General features: G+C 49.0%; 1 protein-coding gene across 1 annotated transcript in view; it reads left to right on the top strand.

The window, feature by feature from the left end:
- LOC107305519 (serine/threonine-protein kinase Nek6-like) overlaps positions 1 to 17,070 on the top strand; it is a 62,039-nt gene extending 44,969 nt beyond the window's left edge. The window contains exons 8-9 of the mRNA XM_040527405.1: positions 15,564 to 15,629; positions 16,839 to 17,070. Of these exons, the coding sequence (XP_040383339.1) occupies positions 15,564 to 15,629; positions 16,839 to 16,997 (225 nt within the window). The 3' untranslated portion in view covers positions 16,998 to 17,070. The remainder of the gene's footprint in view (positions 1 to 15,563; positions 15,630 to 16,838) is intronic.
- The last annotated feature ends 9,790 nt before the right edge of the window (positions 17,071 to 26,860 follow it).

Here is a 26,860-nt window from a genome sequence, read left to right on the forward strand (position 1 = left end):
TTGTGTTCGACCACGAAGTGCAAACCATGTGCATACACAATGTGTGTAGTTATCTAGGAGCTCATGGTCGAATCTTGGTCAGCTTGGTATGAATGGTGAAGTTGATGTTTGCATCCATGTGCACCGGTCGTGCTCTCTCGTTTCGCTACTGCAGTTGTGTTCGACCACGAAGTGCAAACCATGTGCATACACAACGTGTGTTGTTATCCCGGAGCTCATGGTCGAGTCTTGGTCGACTTGGTATGAATGGTGAAGTTGTTGATGGTATCCAAGTGCACCGGTCGTGCTCTCTAGTTTCATTACCGAGAAGTTGTGTTCGACCAAAAAGTGCAAACCATGTGTATACACAACGTGTGTAGTTATCCTAGAGGTCATGGTCGAATCTTGGTCGACTTGGTTTGAATGGTGAAGTGGATGTTTGCATCCAACTGCACCGGTCGTGCTCTCTAGTTTCGCTACCGAAGTTGTGTTCGACCACGAAGTGCAAACCATCTGCATACACAATGTGTGTGGTTATCCAGGAGCTCATGGTCGAATCTTGGTCGACTTGGTATGAATGGTGAAGTTGATGTTTGCATCCAAGTGCACCGGTTGTGCTCTCTAGTTTCGCTACCGAAGTTGTGTTCGACCACGAACTGCAAACCATGCGCATACACAATGTGTGTAGTTGTCTCAGAGCTCATGGTCGAATCTCGGTCGACTTGGTATCAATGGTGAAGTCGATGTTTGCATCCAAGTGCACCGGTCGTGCTCTCTAGTTTCGTTACCAAAAAGTGGTGTTCGACCACGAAGTGCAAACCATGTGCATAGACAGTGTGTGTAGTTATCCCGGAGCTCATGGTCGAATCTTGGCTGACGTGGTATGAATGGTTAAGTTGTTGATGGCATCCACCGGTCGTGCTCTTTCGTTTCGCTACCGAAGTTGTGTTCAACCACGAAGTGCAAACCATGTGCATACACAATGTGTGTAGTTATCCCTGAGCTCATGGTCGAATCTTGGTCGACGTGGTATGAATGGTGAAGTTGTTGATGGCATCCAGGTGCACCGGTCGTGCTCTCTAGTTTCATTACCGAGAAGTTGTGTTCGACCACGAAGCGCAAACCATGTGTATACACAACGTGTGTAGTTATCCTGGAGCCCATGGTCGAATCTTGGTCGACGTGGTATGAATGGTGAAGTGGATGTTTGCATCCAAGTTCACCGGTCATGCTCTCTAGTTTCGCTACCGAAGTTGTGTTCGACCACGAAGTGCAAACCATGTGCATACACAATATGTGTAGTTATCCCGGAGCTCATGGTCGAATCTTGCTCGACTTGGTATCAATGGTGAAGTTGATGTTTGCATCCAAGTGCCCCGGTCGTGCTCTCTAGTTTCGCTACCGAAGTTGTGTTCGACCACGAAGTGCAAACCATGTGCATACACAATGTGTGTAGTTATCCCTGAGCTCATGGTCGAATCTTGGTCGACGTGGTATGAATGGTGAAGTTGTTGATGGCATCCAGGTGCACCGGTCGTGCTCTCTAGTTTCATTACCGAGAAATTGTGTTCGACCACGAAGTGCAAACCATGTGCATACACAATGTGTGTAGTTATCCCGGAGCTCATGGTCGAATCTTGGTCGACGTGGTATGAATGGTGAAGTTGTTGATGGCATCCAGGTGCACCGGTCGTGCTCTCTAGTTTCATTACCGAGAAGTTGTGTTCGACCACAAAGTGCAAACCATGTGTATACACAACGTGTGTAGTTATCCTAGAGCTCATGGTCGAATCTTGGTCGTCTTGGTTTGAATGGTGAAGTGGATGTTTGCATCCAACTGCACCGGTCGTGCTCTCTAGTTTCGCTACCGAAGTTGTGTTCGACCACGAAGTGCAAACCATCTGCATACACAATGTGTGTGGTTATCCAGGAGCTCATGGTCGAATCTTGGTCGACTTGGTATGAATGGTGAAGTTGATGTTTGCATCCAAGTGCACCGGTCGTGCTCTCTAGTTTCGCTACCGAAGTTGTGTTCGACCACGAACTGCAAACCATGTGCATACACAATGTGTGTAGTTATCCCAGAGCTCATGGTCGAATCTAGGTCGACTTGGTATGAATGGTGAAGTTGTTGATGGCATCCAGGTGCACCGGTCGTGCTCTCTAGTTTCATTACCGAGAAATTGTGTTCGACCACGAAGTGCAAACCATGTGCATACACAATGTGTGTAGTTATCCCGGAGCTCATGGTCGAATCTTGGTCGACGTCGTATGAATGGTGAAGTTGTTGATGGCATCCAGGTGCACCGGTCGTGCTCTCTAGTTTCATTACCGAGAAGTTGTGTTCGACCACAAAGTGCAAACCATGTGTATACACAACGTGTGTAGTTATCCTAGAGCTCTTGGTCGAATCTTGGTTGACTTGGTTTGAATGGTGAAGTGGATGTTTGCATCCAACTGCACCGGTCGTGCTCTCTAGTTTCACTACCGAAGTTGTGTTCGACCACGAAGTGCAAACCATGTGCATACACAATGTGTGTAGTTATCCCGGAGCTCATGGTCGAATCTTGGTCGACTTGGTATCAATGGTGAAGTTGACGTTTGCAACCAAGTGCCCCGGTCGTGCTCTCTAGTTTCGCTACCGAAGTTGTGTTCGACCACGAAGTGCAAACCATGTGCATACACAATGTGTGTAGTTATCCAGGAGCTCATGGTCGAATCTTGGTCAGCTTGGTATGAATGGTGAAGTTGATGTTTGCATCCATGTGCACCGGTCGTGCTCTCTCGTTTCGCTACTGCAGTTGTGTTCGACCACGAAGTGCAAACCATGTGCATACACAATGTGTGTAGTTATCCCGGAGCTCATGGTCGAATCTTGGTCGACTTGGTATCAATGGTGAAGTTGACGTTTGCATCCAAGTGCCCCGGTCGTGCTCTCTAGTTTCGCTACCGAAGTTGTGTTCGACCACGAAGTGCAAACCATGTGCATACACAATGTGTGTAGTTATCCAGGAGCTCATGGTCGAATCTTGGTCAGCTTGGTATGAATGGTGAAGTTGATGTTTGCATCCATGTGCACCGGTCGTGCTCTCTCGTTTCGCTACTGCAGTTGTGTTCGACCACGAAGTGCAAACCATGTGCATACACAACGTGTGTTGTTATCCCGGAGCTCATGGTCGAGTCTTGGTCGACTTGGTATGAATGGTGAAGTTGTTGATGGTATCCAAGTGCACCGGTCGTGCTCTCTAGTTTCATTACCGAGAAGTTGTGTTCGACCAAAAAGTGCAAACCATGTGTATACACAACGTGTGTAGTTATCCTAGAGCTCATGGTCGAATCTTGGTCGACTTGGTTTGAATGGTGAAGTGGATGTTTGCATCCAACTGCACCGGTCGTGCTCTCTAGTTTCGCTACCGAAGTTGTGTTCGACCACGAAGTGCAAACCATCTGCATACACAATGTGTGTGGTTATCCAGGAGCTCATGGTCGAATCTTGGTCGACTTGGTATGAATGGTGAAGTTGATGTTTACATCCAAGTGCACCGGTTGTGCTCTCTAGTTTCGCTACCGAAGTTGTGTTCGACCACGAACTGCAAACCATGTGCATACACAATGTGTGTAGTTGTCTCAGAGCTCATGGTCGAATCTCGGTCGACTTGGTATCAATGTTGAAGTCGATGTTTGCATCCAAGTGCACCGGTCGTGCTCTCTAGTTTCGTTACCAAAAAGTGGTGTTCGACCACGAAGTGCAAACCATGTGCATAGACAGTGTGTGTAGTTCTCCCGGAGCTCATGGTCGAATCTTGGCTGACGTGGTATGAATGGTTAAGTTGTTGATGGCATCCACCGGTCATGCTCTTTCGTTTCGCTACCGAAGTTGTGTTCAACCACGAAGTGCAAACCATGTGCATACACAATGTGTGTAGTTATCCCTGAGCTCATGGTCGAATCTTGGTCGACGTGGTATGAATGGTGAAGTTGTTGATGGCATCCAGGTGCACCGGTCGTGCTCTCTAGTTTCATTACCGAGAAGTTGTGTTCGACCACGAAGCGCAAACCATGTGTATACACAACGTGTGTAGTTATCCTGGAGCCCATGGTCGAATCTTGGTCGACGTGGTATGAATGGTGAAGTGGATGTTTGCATCCAAGTTCACCGGTCATGCTCTCTAGTTTCGCTACCGAAGTTGTGTTCGACCACGAAGTGCAAACCATGTGCATACACAATATGTGTAGTTATCCCGGAGCTCATGGTCGAATCTTGCTCGACTTGGTATCAATGGTGAAGTTGATGTTTGCATCCAAGTGCCCCGGTCGTGCTCTCTAGTTTCGCTACCGAAGTTGTGTTCGACCACGAAGTGCAAACCATGTGCATACACAATGTGTGTAGTTATCCCTGAGCTCATGGTCGAATCTTGGTCGACGTGGTATGAATGGTGAAGTTGTTGATGGCATCCAGGTGCACCGGTCGTGCTCTCTAGTTTCATTACCGAGAAATTGTGTTCGACCACGAAGTGCAAACCATGTGCATACACAATGTGTGTAGTTATCCCGGAGCTCATGGTCGAATCTTGGTCGACGTGGTATGAATGGTGAAGTTGTTGATGGCATCCAGGTGCACCGGTCGTGCTCTCTAGTTTCATTACCGAGAAGTTGTGTTCGACCACAAAGTGCAAACCATGTGTATACACAACGTGTGTAGTTATCCTAGAGCTCATGGTCGAATCTTGGTCGTCTTGGTTTGAATGGTGAAGTGGATGTTTGCATCCAACTGCACCGGTCGTGCTCTCTAGTTTCGCTACCGAAGTTGTGTTCGACCACGAAGTGCAAACCATCTGCATACACAATGTGTGTGGTTATCCAGGAGCTCATGGTCGAATCTTGGTCGACTTGGTATGAATGGTGAAGTTGATGTTTGCATCCAAGTGCACCGGTCGTGCTCTCTAGTTTCGCTACTGAAGTTGTGTTCGACCACGAACTGCAAACCATGTGCATACACAATGTGTGTAGTTATCCCAGAGCTCATGGTCGAATCTAGGTCGACTTGGTATGAATGGTGAAGTTGTTGATGGCATCCAGGTGCACCGGTCGTGCTCTCTAGTTTCATTACCGAGAAATTGTGTTCGACCACGAAGTGCAAACCATGTGCATACACAATGTGTGTAGTTATCCCGGAGCTCATGGTCGAATCTTGGTCGACGTCGTATGAATGGTGAAGTTGTTGATGGCATCCAGGTGCACCGGTCGTGCTCTCTAGTTTCATTACCGAGAAGTTGTGTTCGACCACAAAGTGCAAACCATGTGTATACACAACGTGTGTAGTTATCCTAGAGCTCATGGTCGAATCTTGGTCGACTTGGTTTGAATGGTGAAGTGGATGTTTGCATCCAACTGCACCGGTCGTGCTCTCTAGTTTCACTACCGAAGTTGTGTTCGACCACGAAGTGCAAACCATGTGCATACACAATGTGTGTAGTTATCCCGGAGCTCATGGTCGAATCTTGGTCGACTTGGTATCAATGGTGAAGTTGACGTTTGCATCCAAGTGCCCCGGTCGTGCTCTCTAGTTTCGCTACCGAAGTTGTGTTCGACCACGAAGTGCAAACCATGTGCATACACAATGTGTGTAGTTATCCAGGAGCTCATGGTCGAATCTTGGTCAGCTTGGTATGAATGGTGAAGTTGATGTTTGCATCCATGTGCACCGGTCGTGCTCTCTCGTTTCGCTACTGCAGTTGTGTTCGACCACGAAGTGCAAACCATGTGCATACACAATGTGTGTAGTTATCCCGGAGCTCATGGTCGAATCTTGGTCGACTTGGTATCAATGGTGAAGTTGACGTTTGCATCCAAGTGCCCCGGTCGTGCTCTCTAGTTTCGCTACCGAAGTTGTGTTTGACCACGAAGTGCAAACCATGTGCATACACAATGTGTGTAGTTATCCAGGAGCTCATGGTCGAATCTTGGTCAGCTTGGTATGAATGGTGAAGTTGATGTTTGCATCCATGTGCACCGGTCGTGCTCTCTCGTTTCGCTACTGCAGTTGTGTTCGACCACGAAGTGCAAACCATGTGCATACACAACGTGTGTTGTTATCCCGGAGCTCATGGTCGAGTCCTTGTCGACTTGGTATGAATGGTGAAGTTGTTGATGGTATCCAAGTGCACCGGTCGTGCTCTCTAGTTTCATTACCGAGAAGTTGTGTTCGACCACGAAGCGCAAACCATGTGTATACACAACGTGTGTAGTTATCCTGGAGCCCATGATCGAATCTTGGTCGACGTGGTATGAATGGTGAAGTGGATGTTTGCATCCAAGTTCACCGGTCATGCTCTCTAGTTTCGCTACCGAAGTTGTGTTCGACTACGAAGTGCAAACCATGTGCATACACAATGTGTGTAGTTATCCTGGAGCTCATGGTCGAATCTTGGTCGACTTGGTATCAATGGTGAAGTTGACGTTTGCATCCAAGTGCCCCGGTCGTGCTCTCTAGTTTCGCTACCGAAGTTGTGTTTGACCACGAAGTGCAAACCATGTGCATACACAATGTGTGTAGTTATCCAGGAGCTCATGGTCGAATCTTGGTCAGCTTGGTATGAATGGTGAAGTTGATGTTTGCATCCAAGTGCCCCGGTTGTGCTCTGTAGTTTCGCTACTGAAGTTGTGTTCGACCACGAAGTGCAAACCATGTGCATACACAATGTGTGTAGTTATCCCTGAGCTCATGGTCGAATCTTGGTCGACGTGGTATGAATGGTGAAGTTGTTGATGGCATCCAGGTGCACCGGTCGTGCTCTCTAGTTTCATTACCGAGAAGTTGTGTTCGACCACGAAGCGCAAACCATGTGTATACACAACGTGTGTAGTTATCCTGGAGCCCATGGTCGAATCTTGGTCGACGTGGTATGAATGGTGAAGTGGATGTTTGCATCCAAGTTCACCGGTCATGCTCTCTAGTTTCGCTACCGAAGTTGTGTTCGACTACGACGTGCAAACCATGTGCATACACAATGTGTGTAGTTATCCTGGAGCTCATGGTCGAATCTTGGTCGACTTGGTATCAATGGTGAAGTTGATGTTTGCATCCAAGTGCCCCGGTCGTGCTCTGTAGTTTCGCTACCGAAGTTGTGTTCGACCACGAAGTGCAAACCATGTGCATACACAACGTGTGTTGTTATCCCGGAGCTCATGGTCGAATATTGGTCGACTTGGTATGAATGGTGAAGTTGATGTTTGCATCCATGTGCACCGGTCGTGCTCTCTAGTTTCGCTACCGAAGTTGTGTTCGACCACGAACTGCAAACCATGTGCATACACAATGTGTGTAGTTATCCCAGAGCTCATGGTCGAATCTCGGTCGACTTGGTATCAATGGTGAAGTTGATGTTTGCATCCAAGTGCACCGGTCGTGCTCTCTAGTTTCGTTACCAAAAAGTTGTGTTCGACCACGAAGTGCAAACCATGTGCATAGACAATGTGTGTAGTTATCCCGGAGCTCATGGTCGAATCTTGGCTGACGTGGTATGAATGGTTAAGTTGTTGATGGCATCCACCGGTCGTGCTCTTTCGTTTCGCTACCGAAGTTGTGTTCAACCACGAAGTGCAAACCATGTGCATACACAATGTGTGTAGTTATCCCTGAGCTCATGGTCGAATCTTGGTCGACGTGGTATGAATGGTGAAGTTGTTGATGGCATCCAGGTGCACCGGTCGTGCTCTCTAGTTTCATTACCGAGAAGTTGTGTTCGACCACGAAGTGCAAACCATGTGTATACACAACGTGTGTAGTTATCCTGGAGCCCATGGTCGAATCTTGGTCGACGTGGTATGAAGGGTGAAGTGGATGTTTGCATCCAAGTTCACCGGTCATGCTCTCTAGTTTCGCTACCGAAGTTGTGTTCGACCACGAAGTGCAAACCATGTGCATACACAATGTGTGTAGTTATCCTGGAGCTCATGGTCGAATCTTGGTCGACTTGGTATCAATGGTGAAGTTGATGTTTGCATCCAAGTGCCCCGGTCGTGCTCTCTAGTTTCGCTACCGAAGTTGTGTTCGACCACGAAGTGCAAACCATGTGCATACACAATGTGTGTAGTTATCTAGGAGCTCATGGTCGAATCTTGGTCGACTTGGTATGAATGGTGAAGTTGATGTTTGCATCCATGTGCACCGGTCGTGCTCTCTCGTTTTGCTACCGCAGTTGTGTTCGACCACGAAGTGCAAACCATGTGCATACACAATGTGTGTTGTTATCCAGGAGCTCATGGTCGAATATTGGTCGACTTGGTATGAATGGTGAAGTTGATGTTTGCATCCATGTGCACCGGTCGTGCTCTCTAGTTTCGCTACCGAAGTTGTGTTCGACCACGAACTACAAACCATGTGCATACACAATGTGTGTAGTTATCCCAGAGCTCATGGTCGAATCTCGGTCGACTTGGTATCAATGGTGAAGTTGATGTTTGCATCCAAGTGCACCGGTCGTGCTCTCTAGTTTCGTTACCAAAAAGTTGTGTTCGACCACGAAGTGCAAACCATGTGCATAGACAATGTGTGTAGTTATCCCGGAGCTCATGGTCGAATCTTGGCTGACGTGGTATGAATGGTTAAGTTGTTGATGGCATCCACCGGTCGTGCTCTTTCGTTTCGCTACCGAAGTTGTGTTCAACCACGAAGTGCAAACCATGTGCATACACAATGTGTGTAGTTATCCCTGAGCTCATGGTCGAATCTTGGTCGACGTGGTATGAATGGTGAAGTTGTTGATGGCATCCAGGTGCACCGGTCGTGCTCTCTAGTTTCATTACCGAGAAGTTGTGTTCGACCACGAAGTGCAAACCATGTGTATACACAACGTGTGTAGTTATCCTGGAGCCCATGGTCGAATCTTGGTCGACGTGGTATGAAGGGTGAAGTGGATGTTTGCATCCAAGTTCACCGGTCATGCTCTCTAGTTTCGCTACCGAAGTTGTGTTCGACCACGAAGTGCAAACCATGTGCATACACAATGTGTGTAGTTATCCTGGAGCTCATGGTCGAATCTTGGTCGACTTGGTATCAATGGTGAAGTTGATGTTTGCATCCAAGTGCCCCGGTCGTGCTCTCTAGTTTCGCTACCGAAGTTGTGTTCGACCACGAAGTGCAAACCATGTGCATACACAATGTGTGTAGTTATCTAGGAGCTCATGGTCGAATCTTGGTCGACTTGGTATGAATGGTGAAGTTGATGTTTGCATCCATGTGCACCGGTCGTGCTCTCTCGTTTTGCTACCGCAGTTGTGTTCGACCACGAAGTGCAAACCATGTGCATACACAATGTGTGTTGTTATCCAGGAGCTCATGGTCGAATATTGGTCGACTTGGTATGAATGGTGAAGTTGATGTTTGCATCCATGTGCACCGGTCGTGCTCTCTAGTTTCGCTACCGAAGTTGTGTTCGACCACGAACTACAAACCATGTGCATACACAATGTGTGTAGTTATCCCAGAGCTCATGGTCGAATCTCGGTCGACTTGGTATCAATGGTGAAGTTGATGTTTGCATCCAAGTGCACCGGTCGTGCTCTCTAGTTTCGTTACCAAAAAGTTGTGTTCGACCACGAAGTGCAAACCATGTGCATAGACAATGTGTGTAGTTATCCCGGAGCTCATGGTCGAATCTTGGCTGACGTGGTATGAATGGTTAAGTTGTTGATGGCATCCACCGGTCGTGCTCTTTCGTTTCGCTACCGAAGTTGTGTTCAACCACGAAGTGCAAACCATGTGCATACACAATGTGTGTAGTTATCCCTGAGCTCATGGTCGAATCTTGGTCGACGTGGTATGAATGGTGAAGTTGTTGATGGCATCCAGGTGCACCGGTCGTGCTCTCTAGTTTCATTACCGAGAAGTTGTGTTCGACCACGAAGTGCAAACCATGTGTATACACAACGTGTGTAGTTATCCTGGAGCCCATGGTCGAATCTTGGTCGACGTGGTATGAATGGTGAAGTGGATGTTTGCATCCAAGTTCACCGGTCATGCTCTCTAGTTTCGCTACCGAAGTTGTGTTCGACCACGAAGTGCAAACCATGTGCATACACAATGTGTGTAGTTATCCTGGAGCTCATGGTCGAATCTTGGTCGACTTGGTATCAATGGTGAAGTTGATGTTTGCATCCAAGTGCCCCGGTCGTGCTCTCTAGTTTCGCTACCGAAGTTGTGTTCGACCACGAAGTGCAAACCATGTGCATACACAATGTGTGTAGTTATCCAGGAGCTCATGGTCGAATATTGGTCGACTTGGTATGAATGGTGAAGTTGATGTTTGCATCCATGTGCACCGGTCGTGCTCTCTCGTTTCGCTACCGCAGTTGTGTTCGACCATGACCTGCAAACCATGTGCATACACAATGTGTGTAGTTATCCTGGAGCTCATGGTCGAATCTTGGTCGACTTGGTATCAATGGTGAAGTTGATGTTTGCATCCAAGTGCCCCGGTCGTGCTCTGTAGTTTCGCTACCGAAGTTGTGTTCGACCACGAAGTGCAAACCATGTGCATACACAATGTGTGTTGTTATCCTGGAGCTCATGGTCGAGTCTTGGTCGACTTGGTATGAATGGTGAAGTTGTTGATGGTATCCAAGTGCACCGGTCGTGCTCTCTAGTTTCATTACCGAGAAGTTGTGTTCGACCACAAAGTGCAAACAATGTGTATACACAACGTGTGTAGTTATCCTAGAGCTCATTGTCGAATCTTGGTCGACTTGGTTTGAATGGTGAAGTGGATGTTTGCATCCAATTGCACCGGTCGTGCTCTCTAGTTTCGCTACCGAAGTTGTGTTCGACCACGAAGTGCAAACCATGTGCATACACAATGTGTGTAGTTATCCCGGAGCTCCTGGTCGAATCTTGGTCGACTTGGTACCAATGGTGAAGTTGATGTTTGCATCCAAGTGCCCCGGTCGTGCTCTGTAGTTTCGCTACCGAAGTTGTGTTCGACCACGAAGTGCAAACAATGTGCATACACAATGTGTGTAGTTATCTGTCACGCCCAGAAATTCCTCACATGAATTTCTGAACTTAATTGTGTATTAAATCCCTGTCCAGGACCAGCCAGGGTACACAAAAAGACAATGTTGATTACATAACCATCGTTCTTAGAAACAACTGAAAATTACACTTATTCTAGCGGAAATGCAGCGGACAGAAAAACAAAGGGGTAGACTAGCTCCAGCGGGTACGGCTCCAGTCCACAGGCAACACTTCGACGGCGGAACAGCTCACTCCTGAGAGGCACCTCCATCGGACTCTGTTTCTAGCTCTGGGTTGGGAAAGTTAAGCAAGGCTGAGTACAAACCACCGTACTCAACAAGTAACACGGACAAGGGGGAAAAATAAATGATGCAATGGGATTAACAAGGACAGGCTAGGGTTAGTTGCGACAAAGCAGCAGTTTAAATAAATAACAGAGATTGAAAGAATAAAGGTAATTTAAATACAGTAAAGCATAAATAAATAAACAGTTGTAAAGTACCACAACACTGTCCAACGTTACACCACGTTGCAACAGGCCCAACCACTACTCAACGTTACACCACGTTGCAGTAGTCCCAAGTGATAACAAATTTACTCAAGTTATTAGGGTTCACTAATCACAGTGAAGCTGGGAGTTCGCCCGTAACCGTGGGCACGGCTATTCGAATAGTTTATACTCTGATCAGAGGTGTACTACTGTACCCACAAGACACGACTCCACTACACTTGAACGTGCGCCGACATACCACCATGGTATACCGGAAAGGAGACCGTGATAGGACCCGTTACACAACCCTCCCTATTTAATCGTACCACACTTCAGGTTTCACCCCCTCCTTTACACCAAGTCGGGCAGTCCCCTCTTGTGCCTTGGTAGATCCGGAAGGAGGAGAAGCTTTCGTTACACCACGATTGCCCGTCCATACTCCATCACGCCTACCCTTGCCTGGGTACGTCAAATAGTTCGAAGTCATGCTCCAAATCCCACCTTACCCATTTCGGCATGTGGTTAGCACTTAACGACTTCCAGGGTTTCCCGTGAACCGGTCCTTAATCGCCATGGGTGCGACTCTCAAAACCATGCACCCATAGCCCACCATTATCAATATTTTAGTTGACATTAACCCGAACCGGGTAGTGAATCATTATCTCGGCTATTCAGAACTAAGCATAATTATATGTGATCCCATGAGCTATTTGTTCTAAGCATGGCTAAGCATTAACCTAGGCCTGACCCTAATCAAGTTACCCCTGGTCCAGAAACGAATAAAGTTGGATAAACAACGGCATAATAATAAGGTTTACCCGAAAATAGCATAAAGTAAGTACTTTAATTAAAACAATGCATATTTGAAATAATAAAGCGGGGAATTTGCAATAATGGGTTCAATATGCTCAAGGATGAGTGTTACTTGCCTTGCTCTGGCCCTTGGGGAACTTCGGCGACGATCTCGAAGTAAACCGGCTCTTCGGCGGGGTCCAAATCTAAGCGACAAAGCACAAAAATAAATAAAACAAGCACAAACTCTACTGAAACAGCAAAAGAAACTATTTTTAATGGATTCTTGATAATTTTATGAATTTAATGAAATTTGAATGGACCTAAACGGAGACTAGATGAATTACTTATGAATTTTAGAAGTTTTCTGGGTTTTTTAACTAAACAGAAAAGTCCTAAATCAATTATTGCGCAATTAATGGGGCTGCTGACGTCAGCGAGGAGAGAGGGTACTGACGGCTGACAGGTGGGGACCACCTGTCGGTGAGAGAGAGAGGGAGAGAGGCGCTGACAGCTGGGCCCGGGAGGAGAGAGAGAAGGCGGGCGCGGGGAGCGACTGACGAGTGGGTCCCACTCGTTAGCGAGAGAGGACAGAGAGGAGCGCGGCTCGGGCGGGCGGCGGCGACCGGCGGGAGCGGCGGGCGACGCGGCGGCGGCGGCGCACGACGACGGCGGCGCGACGGCGACGGCGCGACGGCGACGACCGGCGGGCGGCACGGCGCGACGGCGACGACGGCCGAGGCGGCGATGCACGGCGACGGTGGAAGGACAGCGGCGACGGCGACTGGCAAGCGGCGACGGCGCGGCACGCGCGGGCGCAAGCAACGGCGGCCAGACGTCGGCGACGCAGAGACGACGACGACCACGGCGGCCGGTGGGAGCGGCGGGCTTCGGCCTCGTCCGGCGACGGCGCGCGACTCGGCCGGAGAGGGGGAGAAAGAGGGGAGGAGGGTGCGGAGGCTCACCGGCGGCGGCGAGGGTGCGGACGGGTCGGCGAGACCGAGGCGAAGGTGGCGACGCGGGCGGGTGCGGGAGATCGGCGGTGGCGGCGGAGATCGATCGGCGGCGGCGAGGTGACCGGGCGCGACGGCGATGACGCGACGGAGGAATGCGCGGCGCGGGGACGCTCACCGGCGACGACGAGGATGGCGACCGGTCGGCGACAGCGGTGCGGAGGTGATGACGCGGCTGGACAGCGGCGAAGGTGTCCGACGGCGAAGTGGCGCGGCGGTGGCGAGAGGCAGCAGCGCGACGGCGACACGAGCGACGGCGGGAAGTGGGCGACGGCGCGACGGCGACGGGGATTTATAGGGTTGCGGCGACCGGCTAGGGCGGGCGGAGGTTGGAGACCGAGTCGGCGACGACGCGGTCTCGGCGGCGGCCGTTGCGGCGGCGGCTGTAAGAGCCCTAGGTTCATAACCAGGTATTTATAAATTCATTTGTTATCCTTTAGATTGCACATTTACTATATTGCAATTTGATCATATGCAATAACAAAATTAACTCTAATCGGTAAAATTGAAACCACTTCTATTTGAGCAATAACCTGAACAGAAGTATACATATTTAATATTTTATTCCAATATTAGTTTATTTATCATCACTAAATATAAATTTTGTTGAATTCTAACTCTCTATTTTGGTCTCCTAAAAATTCAAACCAAGTTTCAGCCTAACCCAATTCATCTTTTCACCAGATTTAAAATACTTGGGATTTATGTGTGAAACTTTCAAAAATGGAAACTAGGTGACTCCATCTATCTCAACACCAAAACATACATTTTTCACACTCTTGTAGCTTAATCAAATTGAATTTACCAAGAGAGAGAAATAAAATAAATCCTGAAAACTGCAAGAGTGAATCTGTACTCAATTTTTCACCCACCTCTCTCACCCTCCTAAACAGCCATGACTTGGGCCCACTTGTCATTGACCTTGGGTGTCTCTTTAGCCCCCACAACACCCTCTTGGGCGTGCTCCCACCTCAGGATTTAAGGGGGAGGGGCAGAGAAAACCCCTTCATCTCCCTCCCATTCTGTTCTTGTTGCTGTTCTGTTCTTCCATGAGCTAAGCTCCCTCCTCATTTTCCTCCTCCCCAAATCTTCACAAAAATGCAAGGATCCAGCCCTGCATGTCACACCACAAGATCCCCAAGGTTGTAAGCTTTCCATCCATCCAAATAGCCTGCACATGCATCGGTTGCTGAGGGAGATCGAGAAGAAAAGAGGAGCTTGCTGCTTGGTGCAGAGCAGCAGCAGCAGCAGTTGTTTTCCTCCTCTTGGTGAGCTTTCTTCCCCATCCATAGCTACTCTCTTAGGTTCCCCATCATGCTGAGCATTCCTAGTCTCCTCCATAGGTCACCGGTTCAAGATTTGAAGGCTAGTAGCAGGCTGCAAGCTGTTTTCTCTTCTTCGGTGACAACAGCTCGGTGTCTTTGCTTCCCTGTTTTGGTGAGTTTTCAGCTTCTTCAACTCAAGCTGAAAAGTGTCTTCTTAGCAGTAGAATCAAGTCCTTAATGTATGTTTTCTTGCATGTGATGCTCTTGGCATTCATGCACTAGATCGAGCCATCCACACGTGCTGTTTTGGCTGAAAAATGAGTGAACTTTGAAAATCCATAACTAATTCATATGAACTCCGATTTCAGTGAAACAAATTCTTATTGCTTCATAAAACAGATCTCTTCATTGTTGTAAAATAAAAATGACCAACTTTTTACTGTTTTTCTCTGTAGGAATATAAATAGCTATATGTCTCCCTTGTGTGGTCTAGCTCTTCATAGATTCGTAAGAAATTATTGGTAAAAGCTAAAATTGTGAAACCAATTTTGTTGAGCTTATATTTTGTTACTCTTTGCTGTTGTGAAAATAAGCTTGACAATACTCCCCTTAAATCATGTTTAGGAGTGTATTTAGCATTCCCATGATTTTAACTTCTAAGATCCATAAATAAATAATGACAATACATAAAGCTGTGGAATAATTTTTCTTAGCACCTGTGAATGATGTACTGCCCACTAAAAATAATTATACATGTAAAAACTTGGTTTGAGTTGCAAGTTACTTGTAATGCTCTAAAGTAGACTTAATTATTTTTGGAGCTGTCATTATCTGACCTGAAAGCTTGTCATTTTCATATCTCCTAAACAATAAGTGATAATCTAGTGATTCTTTCACCTAAATTCAAGTTAACATGTGCTCTACTCACTGTATTTATTTCATGATTTATTGATCATTTCGCATGTGCATGTTTATTTGGCTCTTATTCGCATATTGCTTCTTTTCGGTAGATTTGGAGAATCCGGAGAGTACCGAGCCATATCCAGAGGAGGATAGTGACTACCCTCAGCAGGAAGGCAAGCACCTAAGCATATAGAACCTATGCTTTCTCTATAAATATCTTTGGTTGCAAAACTATACCTATATATGCATGTGTTTCCTAGATGTTAAAACGTCTGTTTTGGGTGAATTGGTAGATCCTAATTATGCATTTATTCCCTGTTATATTGCTGACCTTATCCCTTGTCACCACCGTATAGGAGTGTTAGGCTTGTTTACTTCATTCATGCTTAGCCATGCTTAATGCTAATAGAAGTATAAGGATTGACAGTACTATCATTTGTGGTGTATAGACAACTTGTACTAATGGGCATAAAACTTGAGCACTTACACTAAATTATGGTTGATGAAATATGTTGGACTTGGACGGGTGGTAGGGCGATGAAGGAAGGTTGGTTTCCCCTGATGCAAGTAGCCCCGTCTGGGTCGTTAAGGACCGAACATTTTGACATCTATTCAAGCACCCTTCGTACTTACCACATGCCTTATTTGGGACCGGCTTGTTCTTTACTAGCTCTACTGTGATTATTTATACCACGTTGGAGAGACGTGAGGGCAGGTAGCCCTTTGGAGGGCCTCGGGTGCCTATGTTGGCCGGGGGTGCCTCCCGCGTGGTGCGCCCGCCTTGGTCACACCACACAGGCACGTGACTAAGTCGTCGGGAACCCCGGTGTGGTATAGGTGGTTGGGGTGGGATTAGGAAAGACATGTAATGAGCTTGTATCACTCGCGTACCGCACTCGACGGGGTGTGTAGCTTTTGATCCTTGTTCATTTCATGTGGGTACAGTTGTACACCTCTGATCAGAGTATAATCTATTCGAATAGCCGCGTCCTCGGTTATGGACATTGCTTGATGTGTTAGTCAGTTATGTTAGCATCAAGTGTGGATTAATATGGATGAGTTTGTGTTTGATGGTGGTGTTGGCATGCTGTGCCATGATGGTGTGGACTTGGGTAGTCCCTTGTTGTTGGTGAGAGCGCCGTTTGGACTCTTTTGCTTATGCATTTCAGAATTGTATACTTGCTGTCCATAAGTTAAAATGATGTTAAATTTACTATTACTTAACCACTTTTACTGTTATTTGCTCAATAAAATTGGCTTTATGCAACCTAGATGGCTTAGGTTAAGGTAGACCTTGCATACTCCTCTCTCCTTTTTATATATAGTTTTGGGTAAGACTTGCGAGTACAATCTTGTACTTAATCCGGTGTCTGCAATTTCAGGTGAGGATTCCGGGTATGAGTTGTGCTTCTTGTGTGGTCACTGCTCTGCCGGGGGTGGCGAGGGCAGTGAGTGATCCCTTCTCTTGCAGCTTGGCTCTTGCCCGGTTGGTTTGCCCTTGTGGGGTTGTGGCACCACCGGCTTTCGTTTTATGCTTATGAGCTTTACTTGAGTCTTCCGCTGCTACTCATTCTGTGTATGTTGGGACCTTGGACCCTATGTTGTATCATGTACCTTGCCACTTATTATTCATGATATGGTACTGTTATGACTATTAATTGCTTACGATGAAAATGTGAGGCTAGTCGCATTCCTGGGGACTAGCTCAGCATGAGTAACGGGTTTTGATCGCTTGAGATAATCGGAGATAGCGGTTTGGATCGAGTCACTGGGGTATGCTTTTAGTCGCTACCTTCGAGTGGTTGATGGGCATATGACGGAGTAGACTGGCAAACTATCTTACGGTTATGTCTTGCGCTCACTACTCGGCATTCCGATTATTATAACAGAAGGTTGTCAACCGTGATCATGGACACATTGAGGACGAGTGGCTATTTATGCGTGTTTGGATCTCACTCCTCCAATAGTATGTGATGGTCACGTTGGACATTGGATGTTATAATACTTGGGGTGTCCACAGCGGCGGTTGCGGCGCGGCGGCGTGGAGTCCGGCTCGGACGCGGCGCGGCGCGGGCGAGCGGCGAAGCAGTCACTGACAGGTGGGCCCCACCTGTCAGTGGCGCGAGAGGGAGGAGGGAGGCGGCGCGGACTCGCGGCGCGGGCGTCGCGCGAGCTGGGCCGAAGCCGCGGCCCAGGCGGGGCGCGCGTTGGCGGGCGGAGGGAGGCCGGTCGGCTGGGCCGGCCGAGGAGGAGTGGGCCGGCTCGGCTGGGCCGTCCCGGGAAGGAAAAGAAAAAGAAAAAGAAAAAGGAAAAAGAGAGAGGGAGGAAAATTGGACTTCGGCCCAATTTGTGATGGAAGGGAAAAAGAAAGGAAAAAGGAGGGAAAAAGGAAAACCCCACTTTCGCCGAGTTTTAAATTAATTTGTTTGGCCAAATTTTATACTTCTGCAATTTGAATTTAAATCCTGTTAGTCGATTTGCGAGCCTCGATTTAATTGAATTAATTCCTTTTAGAGGGATTTTTCCTGACTTAATTAAGCCAATTGTTATTTACGGATTTCTTTTTACGATTTAGGCTTAGGACGAAACTCCGGGTGTGACAAACCTACCCTCCTTAAACGGAATCTCTACCCCGAGATTCGGAGGCACTGGCGAAGAGGTGCGGATGGGCGGCCTTGAGCTCATCTTCTCTTTCCCATGTTGCTTCTTCTTCTGAGTGGTGACTCCACTGAACTCTGCAGAATCTGATCACACGGTTCCGAGTCTTCCTTTCACTGGTTTCTAGAATCCGTGCTGGCTTCTCCACATAAGTCAGATCCTCCTGCAGATCGATGTGCTCGGAGTTGGTCTGTTCCTCAGGCACACGGAGACACTTCTTGAGCTGCGACACATGGAACACGTCATGGATTCCAGCCATGTTAGCGGGGAGTTCCAACTGATACGCAACTTCTCCCCTGCGTTCCACTATCCGGTATGGTCCCACGAAACGTGGTGCCAATTTTCCTTTGGTCTGAAACCGGTGTCTCCTGCTTCGAAGGCTAAGTCCCTTCGACGATTATCTGCATAACTCTTCTGTCTGGTTTGGGCCGTTTTCAACCTTTCACGGATTATTCTGACTTTTTCTTCCGCTTGGCTTAAAACTTCAGTCCCAAAAACTTGACGTTCTCCTATTTGATCCCAGAAGAGGGGTGTACGACACTTTCGCCCATACAATGCTTCAAAAGGTGCCATCTGCAGACTGGCTTGATAACTGTTGTTGTATGAGAACTCTGCATACGGTAGATTCTTATCCCAAGTTCCACCAAAGTCGAGAGCACAAGCTCTGAGCATATCTTCAAGAATCTGATTTACCCTCTCTGTCTGACCATCTGTCTGGGGATGATAGGCTGTACTGAAGTTCAGTCGGGTTCCCAATTCTTCCTGTAGCTTCTGCCAAAACTTTGAAGTAAACTGACTCCCATGGTCAGAAACGATCTTCTTCGGTACTCCATGTAAACACATGATCCTAGCCAAGTAAATCTCGGCTAATCTTTTCCCTGAGTAGGTAGTGTGAACTGGTATGAAATGAGCGACCTTTGTCAATCGATCAACAATTACCCAAATCGAGTCATGACCAGCAGCAGTCCTTGGTAAACCAGTGATGAAATCCATCCCGATTTCTTCCCATTTCCATTCTGGAATCTGGAGAGGTTGCAATAGTCCTGCTGGCCTTTGGTGTTCTGCTTTGACTCGTTGACAAACATCGCACAAGGCGACGTATTCTGCAATCTCTCTCTTCATACTAACCCACCAAAACTTTTCTTTGAGGTCCTGATACATCTTAGTACTCCCAGGGTGAATAGAGTACTGGGTTTGATGAGCTTCTTGGAGTATCAACTCCTTCAACTCCTTGTTATCTGGTACGCACAACCTGTTTCCCATCCAGATTGTTCCATGTTCATCTTCTGAAAAATCTCGAGCCTTACCAACTCGCATATTTTTCTTTAGTTCGGCTATCTCCGGATCATTTTGCTTGGGATTGGCGTACTTGATCCACCAAAGTGGGCTGCGCTTCTAGGGTTGCCACAAAACCTTCGTCGACTAAACCCAAATTTAGTCGTTCAAACTCCTGTTGCAACTGCTCACAAACTTCTGTTGACATCGCAGCGTTGCAGTAATTCTTCCGGCTCAAGGCATCTGCAACTACATTTGCTTTGCCTGGATGGTAATGGATACTTAGATCATAATCCTTGATCAATTCCAACCATCTTCGCTGACGGAGATTCAAATCCGGTTGTGTAAAGATATACTTTAAACTCTTATGATCCGTATACACTTCACACTTGTTACTGATCAAGTAGTGTCGCCAGATCTTTAGGGCATGCACTACAGCTGCTAATTCCAAATCGTGAGTCGGGTAGTTACCCTCATGTGGTCTCAACTGACGAGAGGCGTAAGCAACCACCCTTCCTTCTTGCATTAGCACACATCCCAGTCCTGATCTGGATGCGTCACAGTAAACCTGGAAGTCCTTCGTTTGATCCGGCAAAACCAACACGGGTGCCGAAACCAACCTTTGCTTGAGTTCTTCAAAACTCCTATCGCACTCACTTGACCACTTGAACTTCTCTTCCTTTTTCAACAACTGTGTCATTGGCTTGGCTATCTTTGAGAAATTCTCAATGAACCGGCGGTAATAGCCCGCAAGTCCTAAGAAACTCCTGATTTGGGAAACCGTCTTAGGCGGGGTCCACTTGATCACTGACTCCACATTACTGGGGTCCACTGCTACACCTTGGGCATTGATCACATGGCCAAGGAACTTCACTTCATGCAGCCAAAAATCACACTTGCTGAACTTGGCATACAACTGGTGTTCTCTTAGCTTCTCTAGCACAATCCGCAAATGTTGCTCGTGCTCTTCTTCGGACTTGGAGTAGATAAGAATGTCGTCGATGAAGACAACCACAAACTTATCCAGGTATTCCATGAACACCTTATTCATGAGATTCATGAAGAATGCCGGGGCATTAGTAAGTCCAAACGACATTACCGTACACTCATACAAGCCATAGCGAGTAGTGAATGCCGTCTTGGGGATATCTTCTTCCCGAATTCTCAACTGGTGATACCCTGATCTCAAATCGATCTTGGAGAAAACTCTGGCTCCCTTCAACTGATCAAACAGATCATCAATCCTTGGCAGAGGATACTTATTCTTGATGGTAACATCGTTCAAAGCACGATAGTCCACACACATTCTCTTAGTTTTGTCCTTCTTCTCAACAAAAATAACCGGGGCACCCCAAGGCGAGGTACTTGGTCGGATATAACCTTTCTGAAGCTGTTCATCCACTTGCTTCTTCACTTCTGCCATCTCATTGGCGGCCATCCTGTAGGGTCTCTTATAGATCGGTGCGGTTCCGGGTACCAAGTCGATACGGAACTCGATCTCTTTTTCTGGTGGCATCATTGTGAGATCATCTGGAAACACCTCCGGATATTCACAAACCACTGGTATGTCTTCCAACTTCTTTGGGTCTTTGGCTTTTTCCGAGGGCTGCTCTTCGGCTTCCATCTGATTCAAACAAGTCCTGGTTGGCACCGACTCCAGCGACTGATAAGCCACCACTTTACCTTCTTCACTGGTCAGGGTGACTGTACGCTTGGCACAGTTGATCACTCCTTGATGCTTGGTAAGCCAGTCCATTCCCAAAATGACATCTAGGTCTTTAGATTCGAGAAGGATGAGATTGGCTAGAAAGGGTGTCCCTTGGATTTCTATGGGCACGTTAGGGCTATAAAGGTCCGAAAACATACTATGCCCTGGAGTATTAACCCGCATCGGGTCTCTTAACTTTTCCCTTTTTAACCCAAGCATTCCCACAAAGTTCGTTGAAATAAAAGAGTGTGTAGCACCAGAATCAAAAAATACTATAGCAGGTACGGAGTTGACAGGAAACGTACCCAGTATTACTTCTGGCGCAGCCTGTGCTTCTTCGGCGGTGACGTGATTCACACGAGCTTGCACAAACCTTTGCCCACTGCGCTTCGGCTTCGGGCACTTGTCAGCAAAGTGACCTGGGTCGCCACAGTTGTAGCACACCCCAGGCTTTGCACCTGCATCCTTCCTGGCTGGAGGAGGCTGAGCTGTCGGTGGAGGAGCATTCTGTTGCCGGGGAGCTGGTGCAGGAAGAGCGCGTTGAGGTGGAGCACGCTGGGACGAAGCACTGGAGAAGTTGTTGGGATTGTAAGGACGATGTTGGCGGACAATGAAGGTTGATTGCCCGTGCTGCTGATTCGAAGGATAGGGGCCGGTGTGGAATCGGGGCTTCTGAGGAGGCGGCTGGTTAGACCTGAACTGCGAGGCCTTCCTCTTCTTGTCCATCTGGAGGTGCTGGTCCTCTTGACGGATGGCCTTGTCCACTAGCTTCTCAAAGTCAGCATAGTCGCCCGAAAGCAACTGCTTCTTCAGTTCATCATCCAAGCCTCCGAGGAACTTTTCTTGCCTTTCGGCGTCGGTGCGGACATCCTCGGGAGCGTATCGCACTAGGCGATTGAACTCATGAAGGTACTCTGTCACTGTCTTAGCACCTTGCTGCAGAGCGCGGAACTCACGCTTCTTCTGGGTGACTATCCCGTCGGGAATATGTGCCTTGCGGAAGTTAAGACAGAATTCCGCCCAAGTCACTTCCGTGGTAGCAGTGCGGGTAGCCAGGAAATTATCCCACCAAGCAGAGGTGGGACCCATCAGTTGATGTGCGGCGAAAGAGACTTTCTCTTGGTCAGTGCACTGCAGTAGATTGAGCTTCTTCTCAATGGCATGGAGCCAATCACTTGCCTCCATGGGGTTGGTGGTGCTTGAGAAAGTTGGGGGACGGACACGGAGAAACTCTGGTAACTTGGACTGCACAGGGGGTGGTCCATGCTGTTGCTGGTTATTCTGATTCTGATTTAGAAGCTGCTGTAGCACTTGTTGGTGTTGCTGCTGCTGCTGTTGCATCTGCTGCATCATCCAAGAGAGCATCTGCGTCTGGCTAGCAAGAATCTGGGCAAGCGACGGGTTCTCTGGTGGAGGCGGCGGGGGTGGTCCTCCGGTGCTGGACTGGTCGGTGTCGCGGTTGCCGTGGCGGGTGTTCACCATCTGCGGGGCGGGAGGAATAGAAAGAGAAAGAAGAAAAAGAAACGACTAAGCAAACAGGGGCTTTATTTAATTAGTGAACTGTAATTGTCTTGCTTAAGAAACACACATAAAAACCACACAACTCCTAGCGGCACAACCATAACCCCACTACTGCTATGGTTCACCACTAGCCCCAAGCGAAGCAAACCTAACACACCAAAACTAGCACACAACGACTAAAATGAAGCTAAGGGCGGCGTCTAGGGCACGGAAGGAGAGCGACGATCGACGACCGGAGACGGATCTTCTTCCTCGTCTTCAGAGCGGCTTCTTGAGTTGCTGGGGAGGCCATCTTCATCTTCACCAGAAGCGGACTCACTGCTGCTCGAGACCGTGACGATCCTGTTGCGGTTCCTTGCTGTGTTGAACGGGGAGACACCTTCCTCAGGCACTGGGGTCGGAGAGGTTGGCACCATCTGCATCAAGGGTCTTGGTTCATCCGGGGCACCGGGGTAAGACTGAACTCTTGGCGGCCCACGGGTTCGCTTCCTTGCCGTCGTGCGACACCTCGCACCTCCGGGCTTTGGGAGTCCTTTAAGCCTAGCGTTCTCCTTCTTCAACCGATCGACCTCATCTTGCAGGCGAACGATCTGGGTGAGCTTGGCGTCGTTCAGAGCCTTGGACGCTTCGTGGAGGTCGTGATGCATCTGGTCGAGGCCCTGCAGCACCGTGCACATCCTACCGAAGGTAGGGTCTTGCTCACTTCGGGTAGACCGAAACCTACTGACCATGGAATTGGGTCCACGACCAGGGAGATACCGGTAAGCCGAATGTCGGAACGTCAGGTCATGCCTGGCCCTGAGCGTCGTCATCAGACTGTAGGCAGCTTCCTGGCAGGCATGCTCATGCGAACCTCCAGCTCCTTCTGCTTCCAAGTTAGGGAGGAAACCGGGGATTCCATGCAGCTCCAACCTTACTCGGTGGGGAAACTCGCCTTCCAGAGGATGGATCGTGGTGTACTCCGGCTCATAGGGGTATCCTGCTGTGAACGAGACTCTTGCCAACTCTGCCACGAATCCAGTCATTCCGTTTCCACGATGGTACAAGGGATGGTCAGCCATCTAAAAAACACAAGGATTTGGAATCAATAGATGCAAAATTTTATTTCAAGATAAATAAATCATAAAAGAAAGAAAGTAAATAAAGTTTTATCCGTAAATCGATTTACTCACGCTTTTCAATCAAAGGGGTTTTGTCATTTTAAAACACTCACGCTTTTGAAAAGCACTAACCCATTTTCAAAACACTCCCACTTTCGCAAACTATGCACAAACATGAAAAGCAGAGGGCTCTTAGGGTTTCCATTGGGCTGATCCTACGGTCAAAGGAGGCTCTGATACCAACTTGTCACGCCCAGAAATTCCTCACATGAATTTCTGAACTTAATTGTGTATTAAATCCCTGTCCAGGACCAGCCAGGGTACACAAAAAGACAATGTTGATTACATAACCATCGTTCTTAGAAACAACTGAAAATTACACTTATTCTAGCGGAAATGCAGCGGAAAGAAAAACAAAGGGGTAGACTAGCTCCAGCGGGTACAGCTCCAGTCCACAGGCAACACTTCGACGACGGAACAGCTCACTCCTGAGAGGCACCTTCATCGGACTCTGCTTCTAGCTCTGGGTTGGGAAAGTTAAGCAAGGCTGAGTACAAACCACCGTACTCAACAAGTAACACGGACAAGGGGGAAAAATAAATGATGCAATGGGATTAACAAGGACAGGCTAGGGTTAGTTGCGACAAAGCAGCAGTTTAAATAAATAACAGAGATTGAAAGAATAAAGGTAATTTAAATACAGTAAAGCATAAATAAATAAACAGTTGTAAAGTACCACAACACTGTCCAACGTTACACCACGTTGCAACAGGCCCAACCACTACTCAACGTTACACCACGTTGCAGTAGTCCCAAGTGATAACAAATTTACTCAAGTTATTAGGGTTCACTAATCACAGTGAAGCTGGGAGTTCGCCCGTAACCGTGGGCACGGCTATTCGAATAGTTTATACTCTGATCAGAGGTGTACTACTGTACCCACAAGACACGACTCCACTACACTTGAACGTGCGCCGACATACCACCATGGTATACCGGAAAGGAGACCGTGATAGGACCCGTTACACAACCCTCCCTATTTAATCGTACCACACTTCAGGTTTCACCCCCTCCTTTACACCAAGTCGGGCAGTCCCCTCTTGTGCCTTGGTAGATCCGGAAGCAGGAGAAGCTTTCGTCACACCACGATTGCCCGTCCATACTCCATCACGCCTACCCTTGCCTGGGTACGTCAAATAGTTCGAAGTCATGCTCCAAATCCCACCTTACACATTTCGGCATGTGGTTAGCACTTAACGACTTCCAGGGTTTCCCGTGAACCGGTCCTTAATCGCCATGGGTGCGACTCTCAAAACCATGCACCCATAGCCCACCATTATCAATATTTTAGTTGACATTAACCCGAACCGGGTAGTGAATCATTATCTCGGCTATTCAGAACTAAGCATAATTATATGTGATCCCATGAGCTATTTGTTCTAAGCATGGCTAAGCATTAACCTAGGCCTGACCCTAATCAAGTTACCCCTGGTCCAGCAACGAATAAAGTTGGATAAACAACGGCATAATAATAAGGTTTACCCGAAAATAGCATAAAGTAAGTACTTTAATTAAAACAATGCATATTTGAAATAATAAAGCGGGGAATTTGCAATAATGGGTTCAATATGCTCAAGGATGAGTGTTACTTGCCTTGCTCTGGCCCTTGGGGAACTTCGGCGACGATCTCGAAGTAAACCGGCTCTTCGGCGGGGTCCAAATCTAAGCGACAAAGCACAAAAATAAATAAAACAGGCACAAACTCTACTGAAACAGCAAAAGAAACTATTTTTAATGGATTCTTGATAATTTTATGAATTTAATGAAATTTGAATGGACCTAAACGGAGACTAGATGAATTACTTATGAATTTTAGAAGTTTTCTGGGTTTTTTAACTAAACAGAAAAGTCCTAAATCAATTATTGCGCAATTAATGGGGCTGCTGACGTCAGCGAGGAGAGAGGGTACTGACGGCTGACAGGTGGGGACCACCTGTCGGTGAGAGAGAGGGAGAGAGGCGCTGACAGCTGGGCCCGGGAGGAGAGAGAGAAGGCGGGCGCGGGGAGCGACTGACGAGTGGGTCCCACTCGTCAGCGAGAGAGGACAGAGAGGAGCGCGGCTCGGGCGGGCGGCGGCGACCGGCGGGAGCGGCGGGCGACGCGGCGGCGGCGGCGCACGGCGACGGCGGCGCGACGGCGACGGCGTGACGGCGACGACCGGCGGGCGGCGACGGCGCGACGGCGACGACGGCCGAGGCGGCGATGCACGGCGACGGTGGAAGGACAGCGGCGACGGCGACTGGCAAGTGGCGACGGCGCGGCACGCGCGGGCGCAAGCAACGGCGGCCAGACGTCGGTGACGCGGAGACGACGACGACCACGGCGGCCGGCGGGAGCGGCGGGCTTCGGCCTCGTCCGGCGACGGCGCGCGACTCGGCGGCGGTCGGCCGGAGAGGGGGAGAAAGAGGGGAGGAGGGTGCGGAGGCTCACCGGCGGCGGCGAGGGTGCGGACGGGTCGGCGAGACCGAGGCGAAGGTGGCGACGCGGGCGGGTGCGGGAGATCGGCGGTGGCGGCGGAGATCGATCGGCGGCGGCGAGGTAACCGGGCGCGACGGCGATGACGCGACGGAGGAATGCGCGGCGCGGGGACGCTCACCGGCGACGACGAGGATGGCGACCGGTCGGCGACAGCGGCGCGGAGGTGATGACGCGGCTAGACAGCGGCGAAGGCGTCCGACGGCGAAGTGGCGCGGCGGCGGCGAGAGGCAGCAGCGCGGCGGCGACACGAGCGACGGCGGGAAGTGGGCGACGGCGCGGCGGCGACGGGGATTTATAGGGTGGCGGCGACCGGCTAGGGCGGGCGGAGGTTGGAGACCGAGTCGGCGACGACGCGGTCTCGGCGGCGGCCGTTGCGGCGGCGGCGGTTGCGGCGCGGCGGCGCGGAGTCCGGCTCGGACGCGGCGCGGCGCGGGCGAGCGGCGAAGCAGTCACTGACAGGTGGGCCCCACCTGTCAGTGGCGCGAGAGGGAGGAGGGAGGCGGCGCGGACTCGCGGCGCGGGCGTCGCGCGAGCTGGGCCGAAGCCGCGGCCCAGGCGGGGCGCGCGCTGGCGGGCGGAGGGAGGCCGGTCGGCTGGGCCGGCC

Source organism: Oryza brachyantha, chromosome 9 (assembly GCF_000231095.2).
Source record: "Oryza brachyantha chromosome 9, ObraRS2, whole genome shotgun sequence".
In the NCBI taxonomy this organism is placed as follows: Eukaryota; Viridiplantae; Streptophyta; class Magnoliopsida; order Poales; family Poaceae; genus Oryza; species Oryza brachyantha.